The sequence below is a fragment of the Oncorhynchus mykiss genome, chromosome 21, assembly GCF_013265735.2.
Source record: "Oncorhynchus mykiss isolate Arlee chromosome 21, USDA_OmykA_1.1, whole genome shotgun sequence".
NCBI lineage: Eukaryota > Metazoa > Chordata > Actinopteri > Salmoniformes > Salmonidae > Oncorhynchus > Oncorhynchus mykiss.
In genome coordinates, this window is record NC_048585.1 from 5,873,118 (window position 1) to 5,883,147 (window position 10,030).

The following is a 10,030-nucleotide window of genomic DNA, read 5'->3' on the forward strand; positions in this document are numbered from 1 at the left end:
AGACCCTGGGAGCAGAGCGACCCTCACTGTAATGTCTCTGGAGACCCTGGGACCAGAGCGGCCCTCACTGTAATGTCTCTGGAGACCCTGGGAGCAGAGCGGCCCTCTCTGGAGACCCTGGGAGCAGAGCGGCCCTCACTGGAGACCCTGGGAGCAGAGCGGCCCTCACTGTAATGTCTCTGGAGACCCTGGGAGCAGAGCGGCCCTCTCTGGAGACCCTGGGAGCAGAGCGGCCCTCTCTGGAGACCCTGGGAGCAGAGCGGCCCTCACTGGAGACCCTGGGAGCAGAGCGTCCTCACTGTAATGTCTCTGGAGACCCTGGGAGCAGAGTGGCCCTCTCTGGAGACCCTGGGAGTAAAGCTGCCCTCACTGTAATGTCTCTGGAGACCCTGGGAGCAGAGCGGTCCTCTCTGGAGACCCGGGAGCAGAGCGGCCCTCTCTGGAGCCCCTGGGAGCAGAGCAGCCCTCACTGTAATGTCTCTGGAGACCCTGGGAGCAGAGCGACCCTCACTGTAATGTCTCTGGAGACCCTGGGACCAGAGCGGCCCTCACTGTAATGTCTCTGGAGACCCTGGGAGCAGAGCGGCCCTCTCTGGAGACCCTGGGAGCAGAGCGGCCCTCACTGGAGACCCTGGGAGCAGAGCGGCCCTCACTGTAATGTCTCTGGAGACCCTGGGAGCAGAGCGGCCCTCTCTGGAGACCCTGGGAGCAGAGCGGCCCTCTCTGGAGACCCTGGGAGCAGAGCGGCCCTCACTGGAGACCCTGGGAGCAGAGCGTCCTCACTGTAATGTCTCTGGAGACCCTGGGAGCAGAGTGGCCCTCTCTGGAGACCCTGGGAGTAAAGCTGCCCTCACTGTAATGTCTCTGGAGACCCTGGGAGCAGAGCGGTCCTCTCTGGAGACCCGGGAGCAGAGCGGCCCTCTCTGGAGCCCCTGGGAGCAGAGCAGCCCTCACTGTAATGTCTCTGGAGACCCTGGGAGCAGAGCTGCCCTCACTGTAATGTCTCTGGAGACCCTGGGAGCAGAGCGACCCTCACTGGAGACCCTGGGAGCAGAGCGGCCCTCACTGTAATGTCTCTGGAGACCCTGGGAGTAGAGCGACCCTCACTGTAATGTCTCTGGAGGCCCTGGGAGCAGAGCGGCCCTCTCTGGAGACCCTGGGAGCAGAGCGGCCCTCACTGTAATGTCTCTGGAGACCCTGGGAGCAGAGCGACCCTCACTGTAATGTCTCTGGAGGCCCTGGGAGCAGAGCGGCCCTCTCTGGAGACCCTGGGAGCAGAGCGGCCCTCTCTGGAGACCCTGGGAGCAGAGCGGCCCTCACTGGAGACCCTGGGAGCAGAGCGTCCTCACTGTAATGTCTCTGGAGACCCTGGGAGCAGAGCGGCCCTCACTGTAATGTCTCTGGAGACCCTGGGAGCAGAGTGGCCCTCTCTGGAGACCCTGGGAGCAAAGCTGCCCTCACTGTAATGTCTCTGGAGACCCTGGGAGCAGAGCGGTCCTCTCTGGAGACCCGGGAGCAGAGCGGCCCTCTCTGGAGCCCCTGGGAGCAGAGCAGCCCTCACTGTAATGTCTCTGGAGACCCTGGGAGCAGAGCTGCCCTCACTGTAATGTCTCTGGAGACCCTGGGAGTAAAGCTGCCCTCACTGTAATGTCTCTGGAGACCCTGGGAGCAGAGCGGTCCTCTCTGGAGACCCGGGAGCAGAGCGGCCCTCTCTGGAGCCCCTGGGAGCAGAGCAGCCCTCACTGTAATGTCTCTGGAGACCCTGGGAGCAGAGCTGCCCTCACTGTAATGTCTCTGGAGACCCTGGGAGCAGAGCGACCCTCACTGGAGACCCTGGGAGCAGAGCGGCCCTCACTGTAATGTCTCTGGAGACCCTGGGAGTAGAGCGACCCTCACTGTAATGTCTCTGGAGGCCCTGGGAGCAGAGCGGCCCTCTCTGGAGACCCTGGGAGCAGAGCGGCCCTCACTGTAATGTCTCTGGAGACCCTGGGAGCAGAGCGACCCTCACTGTAATGTCTCTGGAGGCCCTGGGAGCAGAGCGGCCCTCTCTGGAGACCCTGGGAGCAGAGCGGCCCTCTCTGGAGACCCTGGGAGCAGAGCGGCCCTCACTGGAGACCCTGGGAGCAGAGCGTCCTCACTGTAATGTCTCTGGAGACCCTGGGAGCAGAGCGGCCCTCACTGTAATGTCTCTGGAGACCCTGGGAGCAGAGCGGCCCTCTCTGGAGACCCTGGGGGCAGAGCGGCCCTCTCAGGAGCCCCTGGGAGCAGAGCGGCCCTCTCTGGAGCCCCTGGGAGCAGAGCGGCCCTCTCTGGAGCCCCTGGGAGCAGAGCGGCCCTCTCTGGAGCCCCTGGGAGCAGAGCGGCCCTCTCTGGAGCCCCTGGGAGCAGAGCGGCCCTCTCTGGAGCCCCTGGGAGCAGAGCGGCCCTCAGTATATTATCCTGTTTCAGAGATACTTTAGAACTAGCTGTGCCTCTTATACTGTAGTAGTATCATATTGTTTTTTTTTTTTTGTCCAGTCTGATGACATCTCTACATTGCCTATATTTATTCAAACAAAATGTATTCCTAGAATTTCTAGAATGTTTAAATGTGTGTACTGTATTGTAGGTCATCTGTATGTCTAGTTTCCTATTTCTATAGCTCATTCTGCTCGGATGGGATCTTTTTGGGATTGTAGAAAGTTGAAAAGCTGATTCCATATTGACGTCTAGAAGGAACTGTAACGGTGACAATAACACAACATTTCTAACAGATCGTTATGTCGCATGTTAATTCACTGCATTCGGAAAGTATTCAGACCGCCTGACTTTTCCCCCCACATTGTGTTACGTTACAGCCTTTACATTTTGTCCCCTCATCAATCTACACACACGACCCCGTAATGACATCACAAGACCCCGTAATGACATCACAAGACCCCGTAATGACATCACAAGACCCCGTAATGACATCACAAGACCCCGTAATGACATCACAAGACCCCGTAATGACATCACAAGACCCCGTAATGACATCACAAGACCCCGTAATGACATCACAAGACTCCGTAATGACATCACAAGACTCCGTAATGACATCACAAGACCCCGTAATGACATCACAATACCCCGTAATGACATCACAAGACCCCGTAATGACATCACAAGACCCCGTAATGACATCACAAGACCCCGTAATGACATCACAATACCCCGTAATGACATCACAAGACTCCGTAATGACATCACAAGACCCCGTAATGACATCACAATACCCCGTAATGACATCACAAGACCCCGTAATGACATCACAAGACCCCGTAATGACATCACAATACCCCGTAATGACATCACACGACCCCGTAATGACAAAGCAAAAACTGGTTTGTAGAATTCTTTGCAGGAAAACAAAATGAAACATCACATTTACATCAGTATTCAGACCCTTTACTCAGTACTTTGTTGAAGCACCTTTGCCAGCGATTACAACCTCGAGTCTTCATGGGTTTGACGCTACAAGCTTGTGTAACAGTACAATTTTAAACCGTCCCCTCGCCCATAGCCGGGCGCGAACTAGGGACCTTCTGCACACATCAACAGTCACCCTCGAAGCATCGTTACCCATCGCGCCACAAAAGCCGCGGCCCTTGCAGAGCAAGGGGAACTACTACTTCAAGGTCTCAGAGCAAGTGACGTCACTGATTGAAACGCTATTTAGCGCCCACGCTAACTAAGCTAGCCGTTTCACATCCGTTACACTTGGCACACCTGCATTTGGGGAGTTTCTCCCATTCTTCTCTGCAGATCCTCTCCAGTTCTGTCCGGTTGGATGGTGAGCATTGCTGCACAGATATTTTCATGTCTCTCCAGAGATATTTGATCAGGTATCTAGTCTGGGATCTGGCTGGGCCAGCAAACATTTCTAAAAAAAAACGTTTCGCTTTGTCATTACGGGGTTACTGTGATGTCATTACGGGGTCTTGTGATGTCATTACGGGGTCTTGTGATGTCATTACAGGGTAGTGTGATGTCATTACGGGGTTACTGTGTGAAGGTTGATGAGGATTTTGTTTTTTTTACATTTAACAAAAACGAAATGCGTAAAAAGTCCAGGGTTCTGGATACCTCCCCAAATGCTCTGTACATTAAGGTCCGTTGATGGAATGAGGTCGTCTTTTTTAACAACGTCTGTGTGTCTGTTTGTGTTACAACAGGGTCGGACTTCATCAAGACGTCAACAGGGAAGGAGTCTGTCAACGCTACCTACCCTGTCGCCATAGTGATGGTCAGAGCCATCCGGGACTACTTCCTGAAGACTGGACATAAGGTATGGCTCTTAGTGTGTGTGTGTGTGTGTGTGTGTGTGTGTGTGTGTGTGTGCTTTTCTTTAGATTCCATTCAGTCAAGTTAGCTGAATTAATAACTCAGTTGTAATCAATGTCGTTCAACATCAGATATATGTAGTTACCTAAAAATCGATTGAAATGAACAATTGTTCCCTGTTGAATGGCCCTCCGTCCCTCGTGAAGTTGTATGGTCGCCTCACTGACCTATACAGCCGTTGTTCCTGTGTCCTGTGACTCGTACACCCCACTAGGTTGGTTTTAAGCCTGCTGGCGGGATCCGTACAGCCAAGGAGTCATTGGTGTGGCTGACTCTGATGAAGGAAGAGCTGGGAGACGAGTGGCTGAGCCCTCGCCTCTTTAGACTGGGGGCTAGTAGCCTGCTGGCTGACATAGAGAGACAGGTATACACACACACACACACACACACACACACACACACACACACACACACACACACACACACGCGCTCCTTCCAACACACGTCCCATAACGTGACCGATTAGTGCTGAGCCCTCGCCTCTTTAGACTGGGGGCTAGTAGCCTGCTGGCTGACATAGAGAGACAGGTACACACACACACCTTCCAACACACGTCCCATAATTAGACCGATTTAGTGCTGAGAGTGGAAAGGCTTGGTACTGTAGGACACCATAATGGTTTAGTTTGTCCATTAGTCATGACCTTTAACCTTATACACGTCAGTGTTCTCCTAATAACAACGGGGTCACAACGGGGTCATATTTAAATGATTTACCTGTCATCCTCTTTCATCTTCCGTTTTTATTTCCTGTTTCTCTCTTCTACTTCTTCTCTTTTTCTCCTCCAGATCTACCATCACGTGACTGGTCGCTACGCAGCCTATCACCAGATGCCCATGGCCTGAAACCACGGTTACCATTTCCAAAGTGACCAATCCGAAACCTCACCCGAACCAGCCTATCGCTGTGCAGGTTTCTTACAGGTTTCCTGGAAGATATCTCTGTTGTTGGACTTGTCAGGAATGTGTTCATTTGAGATGATGACCAGATCAGGTGAAGAAAAGAGAGAGCCTGACGTTTTACTGTGTACAGTACTACTGGTATATCTGGCGTTTTACTGTGTACAGTACTACTGGTATATCTGGCGTTTTACTGTGTACAGTACTACTGGTATATCTGGCGTTTTACTGTGTACAGTACTACTGGTATATCTGATATTTTACTGTGTACAGTACTACTGGTATATCTGATATTTTACTGTGTACAGTACTACTAGTATATCTGTCATTTTACTGTGTACAGTACTACTGGTATATCTGATATTTTACTGTGTACAGTACTACTGGTATATCTGTCATTTTACTGTGTACAGTGCTACTAGTATATCTGGTGTTTTACTGTGTACAGTACTACTGGTATATCTGATATTTTACTGTGTACAGTACTACTGGTATATCTGTCATTTTACTGTGTACCAGACATACAGTACTACTGGTACATCTGACATTATACTGTGTACAGTACTACTAGTATATATGTCATTTTACTGTGTACCAGACATACAGTACTACTGGTACATCTGCCTCTTTGTGCCTTGAGACAGCTAGCCAGTATGGTTTCATCTAGTCCCCATCCAAACAATGTGAAACTATGACGCTGTATGAATTGAGTGTTGATGAGTCCGTCTTAATGAACCATTTTAAAATTGTAGTTGTTTTGAGAGTACTATATTATAGACGATATAAAACTCTTAATTCAGTATTTCTATTACCGTTGTCGTTGTCATGAAAGATTGCCACCCATTCTAATCATGTCTGTCTGGACATTTTGTTGGGAGATGTTGAAGTGTGATTAAAGACCATCAAACATTATGGATTGTTATTCACATGAGATGAAGTCAGGAAACTGTATTGTGCATTAGGTTCTGACAAAATGGAGATTGGTCTTTGGAGCTCTGGCCAACAGCTCTGGCCAACAGCTCTGGCCAACAGCTCTGGCCAACAGCTCTGACCAACAGCTCTGACCAACAGCTCTGATTAACAGCTCTGACCAACAGCTCTGACCTACAGCTCTGACCAACAGCTCTGACCTACAGCTCTGACCTACAGCTCTGACCAACAGCTCTGACCAACAGCTCTGACCAACAGCTCTGATTAACAGCTCTGACCAACAGCTCTGACCAACAGCTCTGATCTACAGCTCTGGCCAACAGCTCTGACCAACAGCTCTGACCAACAGCTCTGACCAACAGCTCTGATTAACAGCTCTGATTAACAGCTCTGATTAACAGCTCTGATTAACAGCTCTGATTAACAGCTCTGATTAACAGCTCTGACCAACAGCTAAAGCAGAATAACTATGTAGATTTAATCTCACCAATAGGAGACAGTCTAAAGCAGTAGTTGAATGATAGTGTGCCGGGCGATGTAAAACTCACTCGCCTGTTGTCAGACTACCGGTCCTGATACACCAGAACGTTCTGCTTCCCAGAGGTGGAACAGGTAGTCTGCCTAGAACGTTCTGCTTCCCAGAGGTGGAACAGGTAGTCTGCCTAGAACGTTCTGCTGCCCAGAGGTGGAACAGGTAGTCTGCCTAGAACGTTCTGCTTCCCAGAGGTGGAACAGGTAGTCTGCCTAGAACGTTCTGCTTCCCAGAGGTGGAACAGGTAGTCTGCCTAGAACGTTCTGCTGCCCAGAGGTGGAACAGGTAGTCTGCCTAGAACGTTCTGCTTCCCAGAGGTGGAACAGGTAGTCTGCCTAGAACGTTCTGCTTCCCAGAGGTGGAACAGGTAGTCTGCCAGAACGTTCTGCTGCCCATAGGTGGAACAGGTAGTCTGCCAGAACGTTCTGCTGCCCATAGGTGGAACAGGTAGTCTGCCAGAACGTTCTGCTGCCCAGAGGTGGAACAGGTAGTCTGCCAGAACGTTCTGCTTCCCAGAGGTGGAACAGGTAGTCTGCCAGAACGTTCTGCTGCCCATAGGTGGAACAGGTAGTCTGCCAGAATGTTCTGCTGCCCATAGGTGGAACAGGTAGTCTGCCAGAACGTTCTGCTGCCCATAGGTGGAACAGGTAGTCTGCCAGAACGTTCTGCTGCCCATAGGTGGAACAGGTAGTCTGCCAGAACGTTCTGCTCCCCAGAGGTGGAACAGCGAGTCAGCCTAGAACGTTCTGCTTCCCAGAGGTGGAACAGCGAGTCAGCCTAGAACGTTCTGCTCCCCAGAGGTGGAACAGCGAGTCAGCCTAGAACGTTCTGCTGCCCAGAGGTGGAACAGCGAGTCAGCCTAGAACGTTCTGCTCCCCAGAGGTGGAACAGGTAGTCTGCCTACGTGTGTGTGATCATTGAGAAGTGAAATAGCAGTTGGTCTGTTTGTAGTTGAACACAGATTGTGTTTCTGCCCCGTTGTGGGGACTTACATGCAGCATATCGAGCGACTGCAGACGGAGAAGTTTTTTTTTTTTATAGCCTTCGATATATACTTTTGTGGATACGCTCGTTCACATCACAGCAGGGTTTATTTATTTCAACGGTTCAGAAATAGGAGAAAGACGGGCTACGTCGTTATGGTTCAGAAGAGGGTAAAGAGAGATGTGTGAAGGGAAGGGGAATGTGAGCAGACGCCACGTGTATAAAATAACAAGCTGAACGTAATCCGGATCCGAGGCTTTTGAGACAGAGGTTTCCGATGAGGCGCGGCAGGGGGGCAAACTCTCCGTATCGGCAGCCAGGGCCTGTTGTGATGAATCTCTGTATCTGTATCTGTAGCCAGGGCCTGTTGTGATGAGTCTCTGTTGTGATGAATCTCTGTATCTCCAGCCAGGGCCTGTTGTGATGAATCTCTGTATCGCCAGCCAGGGCCTGTTGTGATGAATCTCTGTATCTCCAGCCAGGGCCTGTTGTGATGAATCTCTGTTGTGATGAATCTCCGTATCTCCAGCCAGGGCCTGTTGTGATGAATCTCCGTATCTCCAGCCAGGGCCTGTTGTGATGAATCTCCGTATCTCCAGCCAGGGCCTGTTGTGATGAATCTCCGTATCTCCAGCCAGGGCCTGTTGTGATGAATCTCTGTATCTCCAGCCAGGGCCTGTTGTGATGAAGTATGTCCTCATTCTGGGAAAAATCTAATTGGTGGATGATATCCATTTTTACATGTTTTGATCAAATAAAAAAATGATTTGATTAAGTTTGATAAAGTGGCGGACATTAATTCCAGGTTAACTATATATGAAGACAGGCCGGGTTCTTCTTATAGTCTCAGACATGCAGCTCTGGCTAAGGACAAGGCTACGTGGTTAGAGTGATGAAGAGGAGGACAAGGTTAGGTGTATGAGTTAGAGGGATGAAGAGGAGGACATTAGTTACAGGTTTAAAGTTTACAACTCTATATTTTGAGAGAGCTCTGGTTCTCCTTTTAGATTCTCATCCATGCTAATGCTAAGTACATGACAGTTAGCATGATAAAGTAGCCATGTCTCTGCTCCTCTCCTCCTCCCCAAGTTATAATAAACCATGTAACACTAGACTAGATATGAGTTAGAAGCCATGCAGCACTAGACTAGATATGAGTTATAATAAACCATGCAGCACTAGACTAGATATGAGTTAGAAGCCATGCAGCACTAGACTAGATATGAGTTATAGTAAACCATGCAGCACTAGACTAGATATGAGTTATAATAAACCATGCAGCACTAGACTAGATATGAGTTATAATAAACCATGCAGCACTAGACTAGATATGAGTTATAATAAACCATGCAGCACTAGACTAGATATGAGTTAGAAGCCATGCAACACTAGACTAGATATGAGTTATAATAAACCATGCAGCACTAGACTAGATATGAGTTATAATAAACCATGCAGTACTAGACTAGATATGAGTTATAATAAACCATGCAACACTAGACTAGATATGAGTTAGAAGCCATGCAGCACTAGACTAGATATGAGTTATAATAAACCATGCAGCACTAGACTAGATATGAGTTATAATAAACCATGCAGCACTAGACTAGATATGAGTTATAATAAACCATGCAACACTAGACTAGATATGAGTTAGAAGCCATGTAACACTAGACTAGATATGAGTTAGAAGCCATGCAGCACTAGACTAGATATGAGTTATAATAAACCATGCAACACTAGACTAGATATGAGTTAGAAGCCATGCAGCACTAGACTAGATATGAGTTATAATAAACCATGCAGCACTAGACTAGATATGAGTTATAATAAACCATGCAACACTAGACTAGATATGAGTTATAATAAACCATGCAACACTAGACTAGATATGAGTTATAATAAACCATGTAACACTAGACTAGATATGAGTTATAATAAACCATGTAACACTAGACTAGATATGAGTTATAATAAACCATGCAGCACTAGACTAGATATGAGTTATAATAAACCATGTAGCACTAGACTAGATATGAGTTATAATAAACCATGCAGCACTAGACTAGATATGAGTTATAATAAACCATGCAGCACTAGACTAGATATGAGTTATAATAAACCATGTAACACTAGACTAGATATGAGTTATAATAAACCATGCAGCACTAGACTAGATATGAGTTATAATAAACCATGCAGCACTAGACTAGATATGAGATAGAAGCCATGCAGCACTAGACTAGATATGAGTTATAATAAACCATGCAGCACTAGACTAGATATGAGTTATAATAAACCATGCAGCACTAGACTAGATAT

At 48.7% G+C, this 10,030-nt stretch overlaps 1 protein-coding gene across 2 annotated transcripts in view; it reads left to right on the forward strand.

The window, feature by feature from the left end:
• LOC118936346 (deoxyribose-phosphate aldolase-like) overlaps positions 1 to 6,174 on the forward strand; it is a 14,002-nt gene extending 7,828 nt beyond the window's left edge. Inside the window, exons 7-9 of one of the 2 annotated variants that reach the window (XM_036956684.1) lie at positions 4,194 to 4,306; positions 4,577 to 4,726; positions 5,152 to 6,174. In XM_036956684.1, the coding sequence (XP_036812579.1) occupies positions 4,194 to 4,306; positions 4,577 to 4,726; positions 5,152 to 5,208 (320 nt within the window). In that variant the 3' untranslated portion in view covers positions 5,209 to 6,174. Of the gene's footprint in view, positions 1 to 4,193; positions 4,307 to 4,537; positions 4,727 to 5,151 lie in introns of those variants that run through there. The other variant, XM_036956685.1, reaches the window with a different exon arrangement.
• The last annotated feature ends 3,856 nt before the right edge of the window (positions 6,175 to 10,030 follow it).